This window comes from Oreochromis aureus, linkage group 8 (genome assembly GCF_013358895.1).
Source record: "Oreochromis aureus strain Israel breed Guangdong linkage group 8, ZZ_aureus, whole genome shotgun sequence".
NCBI lineage: Eukaryota > Metazoa > Chordata > Actinopteri > Cichliformes > Cichlidae > Oreochromis > Oreochromis aureus.
The window spans coordinates 20,919,572-20,943,727 of record NC_052949.1 but is presented as its reverse complement, the minus strand read 5'-3'; the positions used below and the strand labels follow the sequence as shown (position 1 = coordinate 20,943,727).

The 24,156-nt window shown below is 41.9% G+C and overlaps 3 protein-coding genes across 3 annotated transcripts; 1 reads left to right on the top strand and 2 right to left on the bottom strand.

Annotated features, from left to right (window-relative positions):
• Nucleotides 1-187: 187 nt before the first annotated feature.
• birc5a (baculoviral IAP repeat containing 5a) lies at nt 188-3,184 on the bottom strand. Its single transcript, XM_031739704.2, has 4 exons — nt 2,974-3,184; nt 1,444-1,553; nt 692-809; nt 188-514 (listed from the first exon to the last, which is right to left on the bottom strand). The coding sequence occupies exons 1-4, from the start codon at nt 3,079-3,081 to the stop codon at nt 422-424; spliced, it is 429 nt and encodes a 142-aa protein (XP_031595564.1). The 5' UTR covers nt 3,082-3,184; the 3' UTR covers nt 188-421.
• A 101-nt stretch (nt 3,185-3,285) lies between these two features.
• On the top strand, nt 3,286-9,246 carry faap100 (FA core complex associated protein 100). Its single transcript, XM_039616132.1, has 8 exons — nt 3,286-3,789; nt 4,076-4,194; nt 4,299-5,200; nt 5,443-5,599; nt 5,708-6,650; nt 6,730-6,846; nt 8,090-8,176; nt 8,394-9,246. Exons 1-8 carry the CDS (start codon nt 3,634-3,636, stop codon nt 8,508-8,510), a joined length of 2,598 nt encoding a protein of 865 aa, XP_039472066.1. The 5' UTR covers nt 3,286-3,633; the 3' UTR covers nt 8,511-9,246.
• A 2,969-nt stretch (nt 9,247-12,215) lies between these two features.
• fscn2b (fascin actin-bundling protein 2b, retinal) lies at nt 12,216-23,858 on the bottom strand. Its single transcript, XM_031739709.2, has 7 exons — nt 23,320-23,858; nt 22,915-23,013; nt 22,107-22,833; nt 15,717-15,873; nt 15,284-15,405; nt 15,015-15,182; nt 12,216-14,889 (listed from the first exon to the last, which is right to left on the bottom strand). Exons 2-7 carry the CDS (start codon nt 23,005-23,007, stop codon nt 14,684-14,686), a joined length of 1,473 nt encoding a protein of 490 aa, XP_031595569.1. The 5' UTR covers nt 23,008-23,013; nt 23,320-23,858; the 3' UTR covers nt 12,216-14,683.
• Nucleotides 23,859-24,156: the final 298 nt, after the last annotated feature.

The window sequence follows — 24,156 nt, the reverse complement described above, 5'->3', positions numbered from 1 at the left end:
TCATTTGTGTTTGAGTAAAATACTTTAACCTCAATTTCGAGCTGTTATATGGAGAAAGCTAGAAACACAAGGGATCATATCAATATAATCAAATCTAAATACATTATAAAAATAAAGCCAGACCTTTTGAGTGGAGGATTCATGTTGCTCTAACAGATTACATTTAGATTAAAGACACCATAAATAATTATGTTACAGAATCAAATATTTATTGGATATCAGATTACATAAAAACAAAGTGTTAAAAGATAAACACACGTACGTGAAAACAAAGATGACATGAAGTCACAGAAGGGAAACATGAAAATGAGTTTGGTGAGGAACAAGTCAATCATTTGACAGCTACAATTATTCTCTCCATCTTTCTCACACACACACACACACACAGAGCTCATGTCATTCATCTGAATCTGTCGCTGTGTCACTCTTCTCCCATGGCCGTCTTGATGATATCTGCTCGCCTCAGTTTGGCTGCCTCTTCAAACTTGGTGACGGCCTCGTTACAAGATTTGTTCTGTGAGCAAAGGAGATCAACTGCACATCAGTATTAAGGCCTTGTTGTCATTAAAATAATTACCAGACATTATTCTAGTCGGCAAAGTGTTTGCTAATCAGACATATCCCAAAAAACTATTTAATAAATTGTTATTATACAAGACAACAGATTCATGACTTCCTATAAAGAACGTACATTGATGAACTTGTGCCTCTCTTTCTGCAGTCTGTAGAATTCCTCCACAGTCAGCTCTTCCACTTTTTTCTTCAGGGCAATGAAGTGGCAGGATGGCGAATGAGACTTGTGCTCCTTTCTGGCAAAAACAAGAGATAGATGGGAAAGTAAAGAGCTGTGGCCATGTTGTCACAAAGACTCCTAAATAATGGCACTGAAACACAAGTCTTGTTAATTATGACAATGAGAGTCAAAATGGGGGACCAGAGGTCACAGGCAAACTCTCGCACATTAAAGGAAAGGCTTTTAGGAGTCAACAGCTGTTACTGGAGGAGAAAAAACAAAAAAACAAACAAACAAACAAAAAAAAAAATCACTAAGCCTCACCGAACCGGCTTCTCTTAGACCATTTTACACTGTAGTGCATGCTGGCCATTTTTTCCATTATTTGTGTCACCGGATCGCTGACACGAGTGCGTTTTTATTACGAGTGAGCCAAAAAGGGGGAAATAACCCAGGTTGCGCACAGATGGTTCTGAGCCGTCATAAAATGTTAGCAAAAATCACTTGGCAATAACTTTGACACCAATTTGGCAACATGTTTGAAGTTTGCTTAATAATACTGAAGATATGCTGCAGACATTATTAACGACTTGTAAAAACAAGAACGACTTAAATTTATGGAAGAAATTAACAACTCTTGGGCAGTTTATTCTTTATTTCTGAGCCCAGTAATGTGATGTGATGTGATGCGATGCGATGTGTGCTCTTACTCTGGGTCATCCTCTGGCTCCCAGCCCTCCAGCTCTTTGAGGCAAAAGAAACACATGGCGATGTCTGGGCTGTTCTCTGAAGGTGTGTGGATGAAGCCGGCTTTGGCCATCTGCAGGAATAAATGAAAATGTCATGTTGCAAGGAAAAAAAATAAATAAAAAAAATCTTAAAATACAGCTTTTCACACGTACCACTCGGGTTTATTTAATTAAAATGAGTCATTTAATATATTTATTGCTCACTTTACTTTTTCTTTATTGTATGTCATCTAGACTTTAAGTTATTGAGCTCCATACTCCATTATATTAATCTTTTCAGACTGTACTATATTTAGATTTTGTATTTATTTAGCCCTTTTGAATTACTTTGTTTTTTTGAAGCAATTTGTTTTGTCATAACACTACTACTACTACAAATAATAATGACATCAACAACTACTGACAACAGTATTAACTCAAATAACCACTCGTTACAAATGCAGTATGCAGGTGTGCATCTCTGAACACACAACACATTGAACCTTGAAGCAGATGGGCTCCAGCAGCAGAAGACCACACTGGGTGCCTCTCCTGTCAGCTAAGAACATGAAACTGAGTTGCAGTTCGCAGAGGCTCATTAAAATCTCTGCTATAAAGTCTCAGTATCTGTTGTGGCATTCAGATCTCAGTGTCAGAATTTGGCATAAACCACATGAAAACTTTCTGCCTCCTGTCAACAGTTCAGGTATGTGGGGTATCTTCTTGGCAGACTTCGGGCCCTTTACTACCAACTGAGAGTCATTTAGGCAACACCACAGGCAACTGATTATTGTTTCTGTCAATGTCCAGCGCTTTAGAACCACTGACATCCAAAAGGCTAACCCAACATGTCACAAGGCTCGGATTAGTCAAACTGTTTTTTTGATCTTGGCAGCGAGTTCACTGTACTCAAATGGCCTCCACAGTCACCAGATCTCAATCCAACGGAGGTGTTTTGGGATGTGGTGGATGCATCATGGATGTGAAGTCTACAAATATGCTATCATGTCAATAGGAACCAAAATCTCTGAATGTTTCCAGCACTTGGTTGAATCTGTACCACGAAGAGTTAAAACAGCTTTGAAGGCAAAAGGGGGCCCAACGCGATGGTAGCAACTTGTACCTAATAATAACAGTAAGAGTCCATTACTATTCATATTTAAGCAGTTTTAATTGAAAAAAAAATTTCTCGGATGAATCAACAAGGAAAACAATAGCTCCTTGCAGTTAATGTGTCGGTTTCAGCGCGTTACATGTGAGAATTTGTCGTAAATTGAGTACATTTAGGTTTAGGGACTAGGAGCCAAAACAAGTGTGTATTTAGGTATACAGATGGGGAGTCAGAAGATTTGTATTACATTTAAATCTACAGCTAAACCAGAGTTTAGCTAGATTGTATTTCATCTGAAATGCTTTTCTTTTTGCTTTCACGCCAGCTGCTGTTGTACTGTTAGCATGTCAACAGTAAGGCGTCGCTCACCGTTTCCAACCTCAGTTTAAACGTTAACTCACGTTTTCCGGCGTGCACTTGCAGTCTTCCTCGAATGGCCACCCCTCATAAGTTTTTAACCTATTCTCAAAAAAATACATTTTGATGTTTTCCTCGTTGTATGGATCCATTGTATTTAATTTCTGTCGCACGAACCCGTGTGTTAAACTACAGAGCCTTTTCAAATTTCGACGACGCTTCAATTCGGCTGTTTTGATTGGTCGCCCATCTTCTTCGTGTGTATTTTAGTTTATTGTATGAGCACAAGAGCGCCACCATGTGTTCTTGACCGAGAGAAAAAATAAGGAAATTTCTTAGACAAATGCGCTCCAACTACGTTTAAAATTTGACTCAACTTTATTTAAAAAACAAAACAAAACCATGCTCTAATTCATTACTCTTTACCTTCTACGTGAGCATGAGTCAACCTTAAGTTCAAGCATCCGTTATCCTAGCGTCCCACTTCCGCTTCATTGTCATGGGCAATGTAGTTCATTACGTTTATTGGTCAAAAGCACAACGCGCGGAACTTGAGAGTAGTGTCACATCCTCTGTCAACAACCGGTTCACATAACCTCACGTTAGCATCCCTCCATGAGCTGATAGTACCATTAAAGTGAGCTTAACGTGACATATGCTCATTCAGCGGCTTCTCCTTCTTCTTCTCCTCCCGGGTCCTGGTTATGGAGGGACGGTGTGCTGTCGAGACTTGGGCACAGTTTGGGTTTTCGGGAGGATCTTATAAAGTGAAGATCCTCTGTGGTTTCGGAACAGATGTTTTAATCTGTACTGGCACCGAAGAGATCTACGTGTTCAGTAAACGTGAGAGGAAAATCACAGCAAGTATCCGATTTACATGGATCAGACACAGATAAATATATAGATATAGATCTATGTACTTTATTGATCCCACACTGGGGAAAGTCACTTGTTACAACACCACAAGGGTCAGAAAGCAAAAACGTTAACTAGAGATATATTAGAAAACAATAAACATACAAAAATAAGATACTAATAAATCTAGATATCAATCAAATATTAAGCTATACTAAGACATAAGCTACACTGCAGGGCATCCCTCTGGATTAACTATACTGTGTGTTGCTTCGTATTGTGCTGTTGCAGACTGTCCTCCTGTTACCTGCTGCTGTTAGTGACCTGGTTGGAAACCAGGATAAGCAGCTAATCTATGTTGCATGCAAGAGTGGAGTTTACTGTGTAAACTTACAGTTTCTGCTACACAGGTATGAGCCCTCATAGTTAGATTTCAGTAAACCTTTTCTAATTAATGTTTTTATTCCAACTTTGCTAAATTGCTCTTATGTAATATGACCTTTCTCCTCTGCAGGGATCAAAGCTCTCAAGCTGATGCATCCTCCAGTCCAGCTGAGCTGAAAATCTCCCAAGACTGTCTCGTTGTTGGAGCAGATGAAGTGTCATCTCTGCTCCTCGTTGGCTCTGTGCTCCTGACCCTTTGCCAGAGAGATGCCTCCTGGCTGCTGACTTTGTACAAAACACCAAAGCAAACGGCGTCCACTAGCCACGAGGAGTTTGGCTCATTCCATCTGCCGGTGGTCTCAGCTGTGGACTGTGGCGCCGCTGAGTCAAATAGAGGACCAAGAAAGAGCTCTGTGCTAATTTGCATCCATTCGGGTTATGTAGAGGCATCATCTCCCTCCAATGCTTCTGCAGAGTCAACTGTAGCTCAAGACCACTTCCACCTGGAGCCTCTCCTCTTCAAACTGTTATTTGGAGTTGAAGCTGCCCTCGCCAAATCTCCAGTCATCCTTTGCGGCCTGCCAGACGGGCGCCTGTGTTTCCTTCCTCTGCGTCTCCCGGGATCCCGCCTTCGAGTCCTGCACAGCCTGGAGCAGCCGGTCTGTTTTGTCGGTGCATCTGTTGTCACAGAAACGGGTCACGCACGGTGCTTGGTGGCGGCGGGCGAACGAGGCAGAGTGGTACTGATCAAGACTGACAAGGCAGGCTCAGAGGGGGGAAGCGCTGTGGCTGCTTTTACTGAGGGGTGTGTACCAGGGCCTGTGTGGTGCGGCTGCATGGATAAAAGCTGTTTTTACTACAGCACTGGTTCAGATCTGCTCCGACTGGATCTGTCGGAGGGATCGTCTGCGAGAGAAAGCAAAGAACGAGGGGAAGAGACATCTGGCACGACAGCGGCTGCCCTCCAGAGCCCCAGCAGTTTAAATGTGTGCAGAGTCATCGCCCTGGCTGAGCCTGCATGCAGCACTGCGGGTAAGCAGAATAGACGTGCTGACTTTGCATGGATTAATTATAAGTTCAGCTTCAATGTGCTCTTCAAATTAGGAAACAGAAAAAATGCACAGGTTCTACATGCACACTGCCTTGTACCTGGCAGTAATTTGTTTTTTTATTTCATGGAAATGATGTTGTGCACTCATGTAACTCTGTCTTGTATTCTAGTTTAAACTCTCAAACTATTTTTCCTAACTCTAAAAATGCTTTTTGCACATCAGGTGATGTACAGCTGCTGGCAGTGTCTGCCAGAGGGAAGCTCCAGAAGATCTGCTTACCTGTGGGGAGAGAGGATGAAGGATTGTCTAAGCTTCCTTCCACACAGGTGGGCCGCAGTGTCAGGGACCTCCTGTCTGCCATCGGGGATGTTTGTGAGAGGTATGCCCGACAAATATTTGATCGGGTGTGAAAGACGACATTTAAATAAAACACAGCAAAGATCTGTAAATATCTATGTGCTTTTTTTTTCTTGCTTTCTTTATATAGAGCATCAGTGCTGAAAACAGTCATCAAATCCAAAAACCAGTTTCTGAGGCTTCTGAATCATGCCGTCAACATCAGTTTCCTGCTGATGGCAGACACAAATACTGATCTTCCAATTAAGGAGAAACCAATCAGATGTCATGCCGAGACTAGCTGGAGCAGACTGCTTCAGAAAGACTCCTTAAACCTCGTGTGTTTCCTGCATAATTCAAGTCCATTTGTCCTGGAACGAGGCTGGACGCTGAGCATTACGGTGTCCCCTCTGTCTTGTTCTTCCTCCCCAGCAGGAGAAAGCTCCTCCACTAATTCTTCGTTCCCGTTTCACGACCTCTGTCCGGGGGAAACATTCGAAGCATCTCTGCCTATCGCAGCTGCAGGTGATGCATCCTTCCCCATGACTGTGAGCTGCTCGCTCATCTTCTCGCTCCCGAGTCTTCTGGGAGAGGAGGAGGTGGCGGCGAGCTTTGCAGGCTTGCAGAGCAGCTGTATCAGTTTGCCCCTGTCCACACTGACAGTGGACTGGCTGCATGCTCTGCAGCTAAACAGTCCCACAGCTACTCATAAGATGGCCACAGTTCAGCCCTGCAGTGCTGCAGCAGATAGCATCCAGACCTTTTTAAGCTCGCGCCAGCTCAGGTGCAGCGGTAGAACGGACAGAGGAGGAGAAAGTGTTCCAAAGCCTGAGCCTGAGAAGTATTCAGCAAGCGTACGGGTGTCATCAGAGTTAGTGAGGGATACGCTGAAGCCCAAAAAAAGTTCAAATTTGGATACCAAAGAGTCGATGCGAAACCCCGAAGATCTCTGCCTGTCTTTGCTTGAGCGACTGTTGTCTGAAGATACTGAAGGAGTGAAGATGGGTTACCAAGGAGACAAGATTGCTTTGAGCACCTCAGTGGTCCACGCTCGTGGTCCAAACGGAGCAGCAGTGAAACTGACAGCAAAAGAGGTGAATCATTATCTAATATAATCTAATCATATATTCGTATGTTTTATATCCTCACCGTCAATGCTCCTTTATTCTCTAGATAAATGTGGGGGAGGAGGAGAGCACAGACAAGGAGGCTACAATCGAGGTTCAGATCGAGAGCTCATCTTTACCAGCGGTGTGTGGCCTGCACCATGCTGTGCTGTGCCGGATCCAGGTACAGAACACACTTATATACCATAAGCTAATATCTGGCTAAACTTAGGTAGTTGCAGATTTTGAATATTTTGCATTCTTCTTTTTTAATGTAAAACTGTACAGGTGTATAACAGGGATGTCAAACTCACTTCACATCAAGGGCCAGACTATTTGATCTTAAGTGGGCCAGCCCAGTGAAACTCCCATGTCTGTCATTGTAAAGTAGTTTAACTGCACATTTAATCACAGAGATATGCTAATATAAGAAAAATAAGTACAACTTCAATATTATCCCATTTTTTCTGCATGGTAAAGAAATGCTGCTGTAGTAAAGGAAAGAAATCTGCCAGTGTGACTCTTGGGGGATAAAATGTAAGAAATTAACAGAAAAGCTTCTAGTTGCTGATTGGCCCAACTGTTCTCCAATTATAAAGCAGATAGTTTTTGTTAATTCACAGAAAATGTCCTATTTTATTTATTTCTTTTACCATGGACAAATCCCCCCGCCCGTTTATTAGTGACCTCATTACTTTTTCTATTATATGACTGACTGCACTCAACAACTTTATCAGTTGGACAAGCTGTAAATTTTTAAAAAATACCTTTAAAAATTCAAGACTTATCTCCGCTTTCAGCTTTGCCAAACATGTCTAGTGGGGCTGGATTGGAGTGTCCGATTCTCACCCCCGAGCCTTATATTTGACACCACTGATGTAGAACATACTGCTAGACTTTTGTGATATGTGCAAATTTGCCATTCCACCTTCCAGCCACTTGAATTGGCATAAATAGAAGGAGCGTAAAAATAGCGGCTCCCTAGTGCAGTGGTTCACATGTTAGCCTAACAAGGGAAAGACCCCCCACTTCGATTCCAGGAGGAGACACAAATCCTTTGGGAAGGGGAGGGGAGGGCTGCATCAGGGAGGACGTCCAGCCTAAAAAATTTGCCAAATCAAACATGCGGAGCTACCTGCTGTGGCGACCCCTTGTGAATAAGGGAGCAACCGAAAGAAGCTTTTTCTTTTTTTCTTTTTTTTAAAGAAGGGGCATAACAAACACACTAAGCTACTTGCAAATGCAGGAGAGCTGTGAGTCAATGCTATGACATGGAAACTGGGATGATTCTTTTAACGTGTGCTGCAAACAGTGTGGTCGGTTTAAAAGAAGCTTTATCGTGTCTTTGGGCTTCAGAACAGCACTTCATGTCCCTGTTTTACTTGAAATTCTTTGGGTTTGAATTTTTCCTCTGCTCTTCGACACAGACTCTGCTGCAGAGCGCCACAGAGAAAGCCGCCTCTACAAAGAATGTCCAGATTTTAGGATTAAGACGGGCGCTGCAGCGGGCCGAGGTAAGTGGGCCTGCGATTGACGATTAATCCCATTAATGTCAAAGCCCACCGTATCATTAAATACACGCAATTATCCAGCTATTTTCTCTTAGTTCAATTAATTGATGAGCAAGACTTTAGAGCTTTTGAGGGCTTGGGATGTCTGTAAGTGTGTTAAGATTAAAGCTTGTCTGTGTTGTGTTTTTTTTTTTTTTTTGTGTCCTCTGTGCGTTAACAGATCCAGCAAAGTCGGATCTCAGGAGCCTTTGGTGAGGTCGTGTCCACTGTGCAGAGAGATCGAATGCTTCTCAGTGTTTACCAAGAACTCAGACAAAATCCTCTGCTCATAGTGTAACACCTACTCAGCTGCCCTCACTTGTTTGGTGTTGTTGCATAATCTGACTTTGCTGCCAGCTCTTTCACAGTGCAAAGCACATCTGATGCTTTACGCTGTAAAATAGTTTCTATATGACATTTTACCATTTTACAGTATATTTTGATTTTGAAGAGGTTAAAATTTGGTGATGTCTAAAAATAAAGTTTCTCTTGTTTTTTCACACGACAATAAATTCAATGAAGGTTTCAAATATTTCTGTAATTTTTCATGAAAGCATTTTCCATGCTTTCATGTTGCTTAAGCCAAATTCTGACTCGACCAAATGTCACAGCAGAAATTCACATTCATCAGAACAGGTAACATTTTTCCAGCTTGATATTGCCCAATTTTGTTGAGTCCATGTGATTTGCAGCGTCAGTTTCCTGTTCTTAGCTGACAGGAGTGGCACCGGTGCCGTCTTCTGCTGTTCGTCTTCTTCAAGGTCTGCCGTACATTCAGAGATGCTCTTCTGCGTAGCTTGGTTGTAACGTGTGGTTATTTGAGTTAATGCTGTTGTTAGTAAAGCAGTTTGGTCTGACATCAAGAAGGCATTTTCACCTAGATAACTGCCACTCACTGGATATTTTCTATTTTTCAGACCTGTAAACGCTAAATATGGTTGTGCACCAGTACACCAACAATTTTTAAGATACTCAGAGGAGCCTGTCTGACACCAACAACCATGGCACATTCAAAGTCACTTAAATCACCTTTCCTCCCCATTCTGATACTCGGTTTGAACTTTGTCAGGTCATCTTGACCATGTCTACATACCTAAATTCACTGGGTTCAACATGGAATTTACAGACAACTGATAGATTTCAGTATCGTTATTTTTCAGCCAATCATTTAATCTGCTGCAGAAATAACAAATTCCTGATATGTTTATGTGTGGAAAGTTGTCTGAGGAAAAAGTTGCCTATGCCTTTCTTAGCATTTTGCGATGGATAGTACATTTAGGACAAAAAATGAGTAATCACAGCCATTTTAACTGACACTATAATAATTGGAGGGACTGAATGTTCTTGTGATGGATAAGCTCCCTAAACCCGGTCAGGGAGATGCAAGTCATTGAGTGTTATTAGCGATCTACATTAACTATCCCTTTAATTGCCCGAGACATGAAGCAATTTCTGTTTTAAGGCTCCGATGAGCTTTTAATATACAGACTCACACAGTCAGTACAGTGATTTCAAACAGTTTACATCACTGCAATAAAACAGACTTCTAATGGATACAAACCACAGAATAGTAATTGAGTTTAAATGCAATTATTCTTAATAACTTCATAGTTGTGACTCATTTGTAGACCTTGCTGTGAGCGCTATGATATGAAGAACTGGTTAATTCTTTTTAATGTAGACCAGACAGAGAGAGAATTAAAAGGAGGACTGCACAGGGTTGCAATTATTTATTTATTTTGTGTGTTTAAAACTTGTTTTGTTTATTTTTTCTTAGTCTGTATCATTTGTGACCTGTCCAGGGTGTACCCACACTTCAGACTTCAGCCTCCTGCAACCCTGAATTGGATGAGTGAAAGAGAATGGATGGATCAGGCTTAAAAGTGTCTTTTAATGATAAGCATTTGCAGCTCTGAAATATGAAGGGAAACTAAAATACTTAGCACTTAGCAGATATTTAAATTACAGAGGTTTTTCTGTGTGAGTGGATCAGGCACCATGTTCTGTTGTTTTCCCCTCACCTGCTGCAGGTAACACAGTACTTCTACAGCTCAAGCTCAGCCTTGTGTCACTGGCTTCTTTTGAGGTTCAATCATAATGAAAAGGTGACTCCTAATCAGACTAGTCCTAATCATTATTAGTATAATGATTATTCTGTTACAGTTTGAAGTCTTGAAACTAACATGCAGAAATAGCTTCTGCATGAAGTGAATAAATGCCTCCAGATTTTTTTTAAGTATGAAGTAGATTACAGGATTGTATTTGTCATGTTGTGGTGCATCGCATTATAAAGATATGTAACTCACTGAATCCTTTTTACTTAACAGCCATTGTCCCTTAAAGGTCTGGCTCAGACTCACAACTTAAGCAACACTCTGCGGGTTATTGTCTCATAAGTACAGCGAGCCGACCGATTAAAGAGTGAGCCTGCTGAGGTTCTAGGTTCAGAACTGGATTAGTGACTTAAATACCCCTGAAATAATGGGCTTGGACACTTATAGTCATGATAGAAAGACAATCTACCCTATTTCAATTACAATGTTTCATGTATGAGGATATAATACAAATAATTTAGTCCTAAGCAGGTCTTACACTTAGATAAATACAAACACAAATGACATGACATATTACTCTGCATCCATATTTATTTAACAAAAACTCAAAAGCCAAAATGCAGAAGCAGTGTGTGAAAAATAAGTGCAACCTTACTGCTTCCAAAGGAATTAAAAGGGTAAGTAGCAGCCAGGTGCTGATAATTAAATGCACTTGATTAACTGATAATTAGCAAATGTGAGCACCTCTATAAAAGCAGACGTTTTGGTGATTTGCAGATGTGTGTTAACACAATGCCAATAATTAAAGACATCAGCAGTGATCTTACAGAAGCAGTTGTTGTTGCCCATCAATCTGGGAAGGATTACAAGGCCTAACAAGATTGAAGTTCATCATCCTACAGTGAGGAAGATTATTCACTATCATTCAGGATAATCTTCCAAGGGGAGGATGTCCCAGCAAATTCACCCCCAAGGTCAGACCATTCAGTGTTCAGAGAAATGGAAGAAACCAAGACCAAGTTGCATTTGAACAAACCACAAGACAATAGGAACAATATCCTTTGGGCAGATAAAACCAAAGTAAAGATGTTTGGCCACAATGCATGATGCCATGTGGAGAATACCAAACACACCATATCAGCACAAGCACCTCTTACCAACTGTTAAGCACGGTGGTGGAGGGGTAATGATTTGGGCTTGTTTTGCAGCCACAGCAACTGCGCACCCTGCAGTCACTGAGTCGACCATGACCTCCTCTGAATGCCAAAATATTCTAGAGTCAAATGTGAGGTCCTGTCTGACAGCTAAAGCTTGGCTGCTCATGCAACAGGACAATCATCCCAAGCATGGCAGAAAATCTACAAGAGAAAGGCTGAAAGAAAACAAGGTGTTACAGTGGCCCAGTTAAAAGTCCAGACCTGAACCCGAGCAAAGTGCTGAGGGCCATAAAAGAGCTGTGCATGAATAAATATCTGCAAACCTTAATCAACGAAGCAATGCTGTAAAGAAGAGTGAACAAAAATTCCTTCTTAACAGTGTGAGAGACTGATAAAGTCACACAGAAAACGATGCATTCAAGTTATTGCTGTTAAAGGAGATTCTACGTGGGCTGCTCTTTTACACACTGCATTCGCAGGCTGGCTCAGTTTCTTTTGAATAAATAATGACACAGTTAAATATGTCATGTGTTCTTGTTCAGCTCAGGTTTAAGTCCTGGCGTGGACTGGATATTTTGTCATTATGGCCCCACATATAAAAACCTAAGAATTGAAATAGCCTTTGCTTTCTTTTCACCATGACTTTAGATCTAATATACTAATATAGACTTGAAAAACAGATTTTACTACAGGGTTCAGTCTCAACATCGGATTCCAGTGCTAGTTTGGGTCCACTCTCTTTTCTGAATGAACACACTGACACATAAACAGAACATGAGAATTTATTTGCTTAATTTAGAGCAGAACATAGAAACAGTGACAGCAGTCAGTAGCTTGGGCAGTCTCGCCGGGGCATTTTCATTCTTGTCAAAATAACAATCACTGTTATTAAGAAGGGACTGAAAAAGAGTGAGAAGGATATTTAGGAGGAGAAAGCCAGTAAGCACCTGACAAATGTGCCATAATTTCAGCAACCATTGCTGTTGCAAAAACTGATGGTATTTTCTGCTGCCATCGTGGTGTGATGTGTGAAAGCTAATAACCTCAACACGCCTAAAGCAGCAGCAGGTGAGCTCTGTTCCTTGCTGCCAAACTCTTTCACTATGGCAGCCAAGGTGCATCCAAACACAGCACCGGCTTTGAGAATAGTAGGTGATGATGAAGAACAAAATTGCTAAATTTGATCCAACAAAATGTAAATGATTTTAACAGCAAACGCAAGAGCTGATTATAAGACATTCAACAGTTTAACCCCTCGAAATCTTGAAATCTCCACAAAGATGAATCTCCCAAGAAAACAAAAGTCTACTTTCTGACTTTTATACATTCTGTCTCTCAGGCCACAATATCAAACATCAGTGGTGAACTTGATTATAGACTGACCAGCCACTTTATTAGGTATAACTTGCTAGTACTGGGTTATGGTACCCTTGAATTGTCTTTATAGCTTTGTGGCAAAGATTCAGCAAGGTGCTGGTCCATAGTTATGATAGCATCACACACTTGCTGCAGATATGCAGGTTGCACATCCATGATGTGAATCTGCCATTCCACCACATCCTAAAGGTGTTATATTGAATTGAGATCTGGGGGCCATACAGCAGTCTGAACCACTGATACAGGAGAATTCAAGACTCATCAGACCAGGCAACATTTTTCCTGTCTTCTGTCGTCCAATTTTGGTGAGCCCGTCTGCATTGTAGCTTCAGTTTCTGGCTTGTAGGTGACAGGAGTGGCACCCAGTGTTGTCTTCTGCCACCATAGTACATCTGCTTCACCATGTGAGGTGTTCAGAGATGCCCTTCTGCATACATTGTTTGTAACGAGTTGGCTATTTGAGTTACTGTTTCCTATGAGTTTCTCCTCTGATCCCACCTTGTCTGGCACCGATAACCATACAATGTTCAAAGTAGCTTCAATTACCTTTCTTTATTATTCTGATGCTGAGTTTGAACTTCAGCAGGTTGTCTAGTGTGCCCGAAAGCACTGAGTTTCTGCCATGTGATTGGCTGATTAGGTCATTTTCTGCCAACTGTTGGTCTTTCACATCCTCCTCATCAGCCCCCCCAATCAACCGACTTCTTCAAAACACACATGTTAAGTGCAGTCTTTGACTTCTTAATTTCAGCTATTTAGCACTTGATCAGATGTACCTAATGATGTGGCTGGCGAGTGTATATTGAGTGAGTTCATAATCCCCTGCTAACACAGAAGTTGCATGTAGATAATAAGCTTCCAGCTGCATTGTTTACATGTAGTCAGAATGAAATAATGTCCATCATAAATCCACGAGGAAACACTTTGAAAATGGTCATTGTGTTATTAACTCCTATGGCACGCTCACAAGATGTAGTACTGCTAATTTTGTGACATTAATGGGAAGGAAGCATATTTTCAGCTTTTTATGATATCCTTAGTTCCTTTATTTTGATAAAAGCATTTTTACTTAAACAAAATAATGCAAGATATGCATTTTTAAAAATCTCTGTGTTCACAAAAGAAAAAGAAAACACACTCCAAGCACGAGTCTTGGGTACAGTCTTTCTCTGTTCCTACAGGCAACTATTTGAAACCTTGTCACTCTCATCTCCTAATAACCTCAGACAGTAGTACCAGGCATGACTTCACCCGCCTAGATGGTGACATCACCTCTAATGGTGACTACGTCTGTCTCAAATGGCACCCTGTGTCACTTGACCTAATGAGTGAAAGGTACCATTACATGCCCACACTACAACTTTACTGGCTTGCTCATGTAATACTTGTTTTTAGTGGTAAAAAGGCAAAAAAGATATACACAGAACCAAAGATGATATGATGAATATACATAAAGGATGTCATGTTATGTTATGTTATTTTATGTTATGTTATGTTATGTTGTTATGTTATGTTATGTTATGTTATGTTGTTATGTTATGTTATGTTATGTTATGTTATTTTATGTTATGTTGTTATGTTATGTTATGTTATTTTATGTTATGTTATGTTATGTCATACTAATAACTAAATCTGTGAAAACATTAAGTGTTCATTAACACTAATTGTTAAAATCCTCACTCAAAACACTGTTCACTTCATTGAGATTCTCTTGGCCTAATATACATATATGCAGTCCTGTCTTTGCTCACCTAGCTATGTGAGCCTCTCTGAATGCTCTTTGCAACAGGAAAAAGAATAACAGTGATTTAGATTCACATTAAGCACTTAATGCCAACAATGAGATGAGCTAGGACTCAGGTTTGGACTAATATTGGTTTGTATTAGTACTCCCAGAGGGCTGAGTTGCTCAGACTGAGTCCATCTCCCTTAAGTGTGCCTCCCTGGTCTCCACGCAGGTATTTGCCATTCTTGCCACGGATGGCGAGACGACCGTGCTCAAGGAGCTCCAGAGTGAAATCCTCAGGGGCTTCGCCATCTGAACACACCAGCCCGGCACTGTTCACGTACCAGAACCGGCCATCAGCACCTGCGGGGTTTTAAAGTAAATACACCAAAGTCAGACAGAGTAGACAAACTGCAGTAAACAAGCAATTTAGAGGAAAACTAATCAACCTGGCTTTTTCCAGAAGTATGTTTGATGTATGTGCTGACCTTTAATATGGTAGGCTCCATTGCTGAATTGCAGAGTGAAAATGTCATAGACAGATCTGCTGGCATCCAGTGTGTTCGAGTTTCTGTGGTGGCAGATGAATCCATTCTCTCCTCTAAGGATAAGCATGGGTCGGTTGATGAGTTTCAGAGTGAACTGTTCATCATCCCCTGGCAAAAGTCAACATAGTAATGATCAGAAAAAAAAAGAGGCAAGAGCCACCTCTTAATTACCAAAGGAAGGGGCTGAAGTATAAAGGACTGTCCCCTACCGATGGAGTCACTGACAGCGACTAACTGGCCGTTTTTCTTGGTACAGATGTATTTGCCATTGCTGGCTTTTAGTGCCACCTTGTGGCCAAGCCACTCCACTGAGAACATGGTGTTTGCTGACCTGTGGTAGAAAAGATTTCACACTTATTTGAAGTTGGGTGTTTTGGATAATGTGTAAAATAAAATGAAAATTGCCAAAATTTGCTGGGACCATTCACTCATAACAGTTATTTATCATTCTATGTGATACACCTGTTTGCTATCTCATGCACTCATGCGACCATCCCTCTTATGTTAACCCTTCCATCTTAATTATCAGTTACTTCTGTTACAATGAGTCACATTTCTGTAACATAAACTGTCCAACTGACTTATTTCTGATGATAAATTAATTTATTTTTCTCCATACAACATATAAAGGACTTCTCTTACACTTCAGTTGCAGTACACTGGACGCCTCCATGAGCCACCAGAGCCCAGCAGTTCCCTTGGCTGGTGCGGAACGTGCACTTCTTGGTTTCCTTGTCAATCTCCATCTGAAACGTCTCCATGTCTGTCTCATCTTCCTGATTGGCTGCAAGGCTCACTCCTGGGAGAGACGAAATAAACACATGCTGTCACTGTTACTTTGCTTTAAGCTGGAAAACGTGAGGTGTTTTTAGTGTTGTAGAAACACTGTGATTAAAAATGAAGTCGCACTGATTTGTTTAGCTTGGCCTACAAAAGATCTTGTAATTATATCTGATACTGTTATTTTTAAAAAATCTCTTAAACTGCACTCTTTATCCCACTTGTCGTCCTCGAATATCTTCCTGAGGGTAAATACATTTTCAGTGATTGCAGCTCTGGATCCAGTTATGGAAAGAATATACAGGAAATGGAGTAAAAAAAATAAACTAATGATTCCAAGGCAGGAAGATGCTTCTTGTAGTGAAAGTGTTATCAGCTGTTTTAGAGATGCAACACTCTCACTGTGAGGCTTTGAGTTGATTACACCCAGACCACTTGATACCTGAACAAAAATCTTACTTGTGATTGAAAAACACTTTATTAAAATCTCTCAGATATCAATTATTTTAGCATTTTTATTATTTACACGTGAAACAGAAACAGCTGCGACAAACTCTTACTTGGATACTTTGTCTTCTAGGTTCAAAGGCAAACAGGCTTTATGATTAATCCTCTGTTATTTACTGAATGTAACCCATTAGTTTTAAGTAGACAATTTGCTTCTTGTCTATATATGTTTTAGTTATTTTGTTGATTGCCACATTTTAACACTGTCATGAATGCAGAGAGGAAGACAATGGTTTGCCACACACTGCAAGAGAGCTTGCAGAGGGCTAAAGCCTAAATTAGATGCATTCCCGAGTATTCCCAATACATTTTCCTAATCCTTTAACAACACTAATCTGCATGCCTCTTATCTCTTCCTGTTCTATTCCCTGGTCATCATTCTCCACCTTCATCCCTTCCCCCATCTTTTCCTGCGTACCCCCTGACCCCCCTCAAGCCCCACCTCCCACCCTCACCCCACCTTTGGCCCTGTCAGTCTGCCCTCCTCACAGCAGGGCTCTGATATAATCAGCTTTCGAGTGCTACCCGTCCAATCCCTCAATCCCCTCAATAAAAGAATAAAGGAAAAACAGGAAGAGACCAGAGGATTTTATGGTCCACACTTAGCAGGATGTGCAGATAATTACCAAAACCTCTCAAAACTCAAACTGAAGGAAGCACGGATGATAAAGCAGAGGGATAACATGGTAAAAATGCAAATTGCATCTATGTTAACCTTCTGTTTTGTTTCACATACACACATAAAGAACCAATGGTACATTTTAGTTATGAATAAACTACACTAGAGGGTTATAATAACTTGCTAGGGTCCGTAATGAGAAGACCTCTGAGGTTATAAGGTCCAGCTTTTTTAACTGTTCCCAGAATTTCATCTAATGTGTGCTTTCAGTTCCTGTGGTCCTTTTCTTTGGAACAAGCTTCCCGCTGACCTGAGGTTAAAATACAACTGTATCTACATGCAAAAGGGGAAAACAACAGGAAATAAGTCAGACTACACTAGAAGTCTCTTTGATACTAACCACTGTGGGTTAGTATGTAACATGCATGCACAAATTAATGTTTGACACTGAATTTTCCACCTAAAAGGACCATTCAGTGCATTGTCACTGGATGAGTTACTGATTTGCTGAGCTGTTAACCTTGTGAAGCAATGGCTTGAATCCGAGACAAGGAGCATAGCAATGACTGATTCTCTTCTAACTCTTAAGAAGACAGCATAAGATTAACTCGTTAACTCATCTCGTGGTAGTATCAGCCACCTCAAAAATGATCCCTTTAACTGCTAGCTGCCTGCTCAACTAATTTGAGTCACTGAACTGTAACTCTGTTTATTGCATTGGTGTTTTTGGGGCCTGCTCTAAGATTACTTGTACAAACAGGCTGTGCAATTTTTTTGCCCCATTAGGTGAGTAAAATTCAGTTATTTTATTTTTATGTTAGCACCAACTAGCAGCTGTCTGTACATTGCAACTGTGCTGTTTACTTATGTAGTGCTTGCTAGCATTGGCTGATAACTTGGTGCTTCACCCTCTCCTTAAATAAGCTAATAAGCTAACAAGCGTCTGTGTCCAAAAAACCAAAAGGGTAGTGACCAAAATGTTAGGGCTGAGGTTTCAGCTGAGACTCCAGCCTGGGTGAGGTCAGTATGTCATAAATAAAGCCTGTATTAGGCTGCATTATACCTTATTAGCACAATTCTGGTTCAGTGGTGGTAGCTTGTTGGTGGTCCATGGGAAGGAACCACCAACAAGTGGTTCCTCCCAGTGGCTGGTAGAGGATTGAAGGCAATCGCTGTTAAATTAATTAATAGAGCCCCAGTTACACAGTCAATGACCCCGTGGCAACCACGCTAGAAAAAAAATGCATATTACCTGCTGACTGACAAAATCCTCCATGCAATTGTGCAGACTGATACCATTGCCATACTGCTGGAACCAATAAGGTTAAAAAAGTGCAACTTAGACTTTTAAGGCAAATGTGTCAGTTTCTGGTTTGCATCTCACTTTTCACAGTTTTAGTACCACACCAGTAGCAGTGAGGAGTTTGTAAGTGTTTGCTGCCAAGATGCTGTCATCTATGTAAACTATGGGTGACGGTGGTAATCTGCTAGTGACCAAAGTAATAACAAGGAGGTTTTTGTGCAGCAATGAATACGTCTTTGTGACCTTGTAAGTGCTCATTATGATCAAGACATCAAGTGGTTAAAGGTTAATAATGGATGCATGTACAACTGTAAATAACTTTGGCATACTCCAAGATAGATAGACATTCAGCATGTGTGAGAGGCCCGATGACAAATTTTTTGTTGCTTCAGTCTACAATAGGGTGACCAACCGTCTTCTTTTCCCCGGACATGTCCACTTTTCACATTCTGTCCAAGGTGTCCGGGGGGATTTTCGAGATTGATAAAAATGTCCGGGTTTTCCTATATTCCGACAGAGGACCCGTGTGTGACGTCATCCCCGAACTGCTGCTTTGTTAGTTGTTCTGCGCTCACAGACGGGACAGACAGCGCACAGCAACCCGCGTAATAATGTTTAAAAGATCCCAAAGCGCAAGTGCATCTTTTCAGATGAACTGCAAAAGAAGTTTCCCTTGTACCGAACCAGTACTGGTAATTTTTCTTATGCAGATGAGGCATTAGTTCTGTACCATTATTTAATTCAGGGGCTTTTCAGGTTTTTTTTTTGCATTTGTTGACTTGTAAAAGCCTATATGACATAGTTTACAATTCACAATTCATTAACCGCACAGAGAAGGCATCGTTTAAATATGTTAAATATGTTTCTTTAAGCAAGTTCTTAATGACTGAGCCAAGTGTCCTCTTTTTTGGAAATCAAAATATGGTCACCCTAGTCTACAGCTAATTTCAAATCTCACTGTTGGAAGGAGAAAAGGGGGCTGACACGTGACAAAGCTGTCATGGTTACTGAGCCACTGGGATGCTTTAATCACATCTTATTCACACCCGATAAACGTGGTATCATGAAGTCTTACAACTGGTGAAATTATCATTGATCTTAAGTGCATTTGAAGCATAATTTTTAGCCCTTCCACTCTTCAGCTATGCCTGGGGGCCTATCACTCCCATTCTCTCTCATCCCGACTCAATGTCATGCTTTGTCTACCTATTCCATGTGCCCATTTCACACTAATTCAACCCAGAAATGATCCTCACACAGGGCTCAGCTGGGACCTCACAGCTGCTATTTGATAGATGAGAGAAAAGGAGGCAGAGGAAGGAGAGAAGGATGAAGGAAGAGAGAGAAAAGGAGAACGGATAGGGAGGGAGATTAGATATACTGAAATCCAAGCCAGCAATCTGAGGATAAGAAGTGAGATGTTGTCATCAAACAATAAGCAGAGCACACACATGTCAGTACACTCTCAGGTGTATCTGGAGGACAAACAGGTAGATTCAGTAGTGCATTATTTTGGATCAGACCCCAGAACCAGCTCCACTTCCTGATGTTGTCTTACAGAGCCTGCAAGTGGAGCAGGCCTAACTAATCCATCAACGATAGATGGCTCTGGCGTCAATTATTAATGGTAAGCTGATGCTACTATCCCCGTGTCCCTTATTTCTCTCTCTCTCTAAATTCTTCATCCTTTACAACTGCATTTCACTCCAATTATTTTTTCTGCTTATCTGTTCCTGAGCTCTGCACGCCTGATCATGTATGCGATATGTGTGCTTTTATGTGTGTGGACTTGGAAAGTTTGTGAAAATTCGGACTGTCATCTCCGTTTCACATTCACGGCAGAGTGGACGCCTTTGACCCCCTTGACCCCTCAGGAAAGGTGATGAGAGGTTTGATAACAGATCTGTATGACACATTAAGACATGCACACTTGTAAACTGTATATAAGGAAAAGCACAAACACACAAACACTTGCTTAACAAGAAAAAATAGTGAATGCAAACTTCACTGTTTGATACTGTTTGAGAATTTATTTGATTCACTCACCTTCCGCTAAAATCCTACAAAAAAAGTGACATGACCTGTGACAGTGGCACAGCTTGCCAAATAGAGCATATTTACTCTGTCTTTGATTTGTCTTTCCAGTAGCATATAGAGGTTGACTGAGACTGAGGTTAACAGGTTAGATTAACTGGTTAGAGCGGGATTCGGTGGGGGACAAGTTTTGGCCGCAGGTATGAGGAAGCTTGGGTTTCTGAAAGCAGACTCCCCTCCCACCCTCGCCTTCCAGGAACAGGGGCCAACTTCATCAATAATTCAACACACCTCATCTCACCACTCGCCGCAGTAGGATGGTATGGTAGTGAGTGGGCGAGTGTCTCAAAGAAAGATAAAGCCTTTGTTTGTGCGGGACAAGCGTAGGAAGGGAAAGGAGAGAACAGAAACAAAGTATGCTGCAAAAAGTATCCTCGCATGCATGCATGCATGTGATATGCTACATATATGTGTTTAGGGTTTAACCATTTTCTTCCTTTCCCTTTAACCAATCAGTTTTCAATGCTTTGGTTCCTGCTTGCAGCCCCCACTGCTAACCAGGAACAATGAGCGGTGGGGAGATTCAATTACAGCACCCAGGCCTGAAGTAACTCAACCCTGCAGACAAGAATCTGCAGCCTGTGGATGGCTGTCATGACCAAGTATGCTGACAAGGACTGGGGGTGTATGCTAATCTGCCCCAAATCCAGTTTCAAATCAGACCAGCAAACCCTTTGGACCGTCAGCAATTGAAACTCTGTGCAAGTCCCTCCTAATGCAAGTGCACTTGTAGTCACATGTAATGTAACCCTCACAATTATAGTTTTTGTAGTTTTTCTGCTGCGCTAAACAAAGCCTAATGTCGACATCGATGAGGAGCAGGTGTAATCCATCAGTACAGTAGTGTGGTGTCGTGCCTGCGCGCTGATCAAATAACCCCCCTCCAACAGCCCGATCACAAGACTGAAGAGTAAATACATAATACAGTATCAACAGAGCATTACTCTGCAGTATATTGGTTACAGGCAGCTGTTTCAGTAAGCTCAAGGGGTAAAAGCGTGTTAACAACATTGCCCAACAAAGCCAGAAGGTACATTTGAGAAGGATTGAGAAGGGATTTTCGAAAAGAGCTCTATTTGTAATAGATTATTTAGTGAAAGAAAATGAAAACAAAGGGCCCTTTTTCTGAACATTTCACAATGGGGTATCTGATATTTAAGGAGTATGGAACCATCTTTTTTATTCTTAGTACATAAAAAGTGATTGCAAGTTGTTCTTGAGAAGTCTGTTTCTGTTATTCTCCTTGAAATGTATGCACATTAAGTCTGTTATTTAAATAAAATAACTTATTAGTGTAGGCTCGATACTGATGTAGGCCAGCAGCCATGAACACAAATGACGTGTTTCTCTCAGGTCTCAACGATGGGGCTGATAGTCTCCCATATCAGCCCCAGCAATCTTGTTTTCTTTGAGACATGCAGCCACGTACCGTATTGTTGACGCAACTTGATGTGCAGACTACATTACCCATAATTACCATGCATCCCTTATCGGCTGTCAATTTCTCCTTCATTATGTATGCACATAGGTCTGTGTCTGTCAGCGAAAGCTCGTGTGACCACTCTCGATGGCACCTAAGGTCAGCCTTTGTCCATTTAATCAGACATGTGGGATTCTTTAGGGTACTAACAAGCTGCCAGGGGAGCAATTTGTGCGTGCATTACAAGGATTTAGGACAAAATCTAATTCGCTAGAATATCCTGTCCCACTGATATTTCTGTTTTCCTACCTTGTCTTATGGAGACATATCGCCCATTGGCTGCTGTCAGAACTACTTGAGGGTGGCTCTCCTCCAGGTCAAATAGTTCATCTTTGCCTGGCTTTGAACATCGTCCGGACCTCAGGGTCCCTGTAGGACCCATGGGAGACAAATACTTCCCCTCACAGTCTTTGAAGGCCAGCTTCCCACACTTCAGCTCCAACGTGTATGCTGTGGCTCTCCCACTCTCCATTAAGAGCTTTCCATCATTGCCGAGGAACCGGCTGTCACAGGTCTTTAGGCAATACTTTCCTTCCTGGTAGACAAGGGTCAGGAGCGCTGCCACACCCCAGGGAATGTTCAGATCCACAGCAATTTCCCCATCCTCCATAGAGAGGTGGGCATAACGCTTACGGGCCACAGACAGCAGGTTGGCCTGGGGATGCAGAGCCAGGTGCACTGCCCACAGCTCTGCATCTGTGATCACCTGGGCAAAGCAGGACAGGTAGTCCCGAGAGCCGCCAAAGAAGCGGAGGTACTGCTCAGACTGCAGCGCCCAGCGACCATCTGACTGAGCCACGATGAGGAAGCGGCAGTCTGAATTGTGGCCATCTGCCTCACAGGTGACTTTGCCGTCCTTGTTGGAGGCCAGGTAACGTCCCAGGTGACTGCGTAAATAGACCACCTGGCTGTCCTGGGAGTCCTGCTCTAGAGTCCATATCTGCTTTTTCTTCAGACTGGGAGCTGATGCATTCACCTAAGGAGCACAAAAGGGTATCACTCTAAAATCTTGCAGATATTGATCCAACACTGTTATTCTCTTATTGCATTTTTATACCTTAAAGCCAAAGGTCTCAGCAGTAAGGTAGCGACCCTCGTGATTGATTAGACCAAACTGCAGCTTCAAAGGACGGTTCCCATTTGTGGGCATCTTCACCTGTGGAATTGGAAGAGCAAGAAGAGAGAAGAGTGTAAAGGGAGAAACAAGTTAGCGATGAAGGGGGAAGAAACTTGGGGGTGAATGGAGGTAACACTGAACACAGAAATAATGGAGGACTAGTGGGTTTTAAAAGTGGAATGGTAGGTGGTGATGTCACGAGGATGATGAAAAATAAAAGTTGCAAAGGCAGGAAATCAATTCATTAAGGTACAGTATATAAAGCACTTCCAAGACCACAAATTCCTTCCCCCGCCCATGGCGTCATTACACATTTTTCCAGCCACAGCCTCCTAATTTACTTACTGTGGTTTTGTGGCTTTCCCTCTGCAGTTCCTACGGCTCTAATTCCAGCTCCCAGATTTAAGAGGCTTCTTTCACCGAGCGTCCTCTTGTAATTCTTTTTCTTTTTACTCTTGCCGGCTCTCACTTTCGGTTGATCGGGTCTCCCGGCTCGCCTCCACTGCCGCTACTATTCTCCCTAATCAGGTTAGAGGCAGCAAAGACTTGAGTCAACCTTGATCTCCCTTCAGTCCGGTGTCAACCCCTCTTTCTCTGTAGACTAATTTTGCTGTGGACTGCTTATCTCTGCTTCTGCAGCCTACCCTCGCCCTCTCTCTCTTGTGCTGAACAGTGCTCTCTTGTCCGGCTTAACTCTTGTTCTTGCATGACTTGTTATTCACCCTGAAGGCTCAATCACTTGTTCCCCCCTCTTACTAAACTTCTCTGGGGTTTTGCATTTGCTCCTCCTTTGGCTCCTTTGCCAACTATCTTTAGATCAGTCACATCAAGTACTCTGACCTTCTTCTTCTTCTTCACCTTCCTCGAAGTCTGGGGTTCCTTTTCTTTCTTTTCTTTTCTTTAAAAAAAAATCAGGCACAGGTTTGATCAGCGAAGGATAACATCCTCCACAGTCCTACTAATTTTATGGTAGAGGATTGAAGAAGTCCTTCACTCTTTCCCTAAACTTAAGCGGTCCATCGCAACTGAACTCAGCAACAAAAGGTGCTCGACTCTGTAATCTTAAGCCTCTCTCTCTGTCGTTTTTCCTCCCATCCTCTCCTTCTCTCTCACCGCCTTTCTCTAACCTGCCATGTGTGTAATCCTGCCTTTCTCTGCCTCTGCACCTTATTCTGAGCTCAG

Coding starts and splice junctions, on each gene's coding strand:
- birc5a (XM_031739704.2), bottom strand. CDS start 3,081: ATGGATCCATACAACGAGGAAAACATCAAAATGTATTTTTTTGAGAAT. Junction 1,554..2,973: donor GCAAGTGCACGCCGGAAAAC/GTGAGTTAACGT, acceptor TTATTCCTGCAG/ATGGCCAAAGCCGGCTTCAT. Junction 810..1,443: donor GAGCCAGAGGATGACCCAGA/GTAAGAGCACAC, acceptor TGTTTTTGCCAG/AAAGGAGCACAAGTCTCATT.
- faap100 (XM_039616132.1), top strand. CDS start 3,634: ATGGAGGGACGGTGTGCTGTCGAGACTTGGGCACAGTTTGGGTTTTCG. Junction 3,790..4,075: donor AACGTGAGAGGAAAATCACA/GCAAGTATCCGA, acceptor GTGCTGTTGCAG/ACTGTCCTCCTGTTACCTGC. Junction 6,651..6,729: donor TGAAACTGACAGCAAAAGAG/GTGAATCATTAT, acceptor TTTATTCTCTAG/ATAAATGTGGGGGAGGAGGA.
- fscn2b (XM_031739709.2), bottom strand. CDS start 23,007: ATGCCCACAAATGGGAACCGTCCTTTGAAGCTGCAGTTTGGTCTAATC. Junction 22,834..22,914: donor CTGAGACCTTTGGCTTTAAG/GTATAAAAATGC, acceptor TGTGCTCCTTAG/GTGAATGCATCAGCTCCCAG. Junction 15,406..15,716: donor CAGTGTACTGCAACTGAAGT/GTAAGAGAAGTC, acceptor TTTCTACCACAG/GTCAGCAAACACCATGTTCT.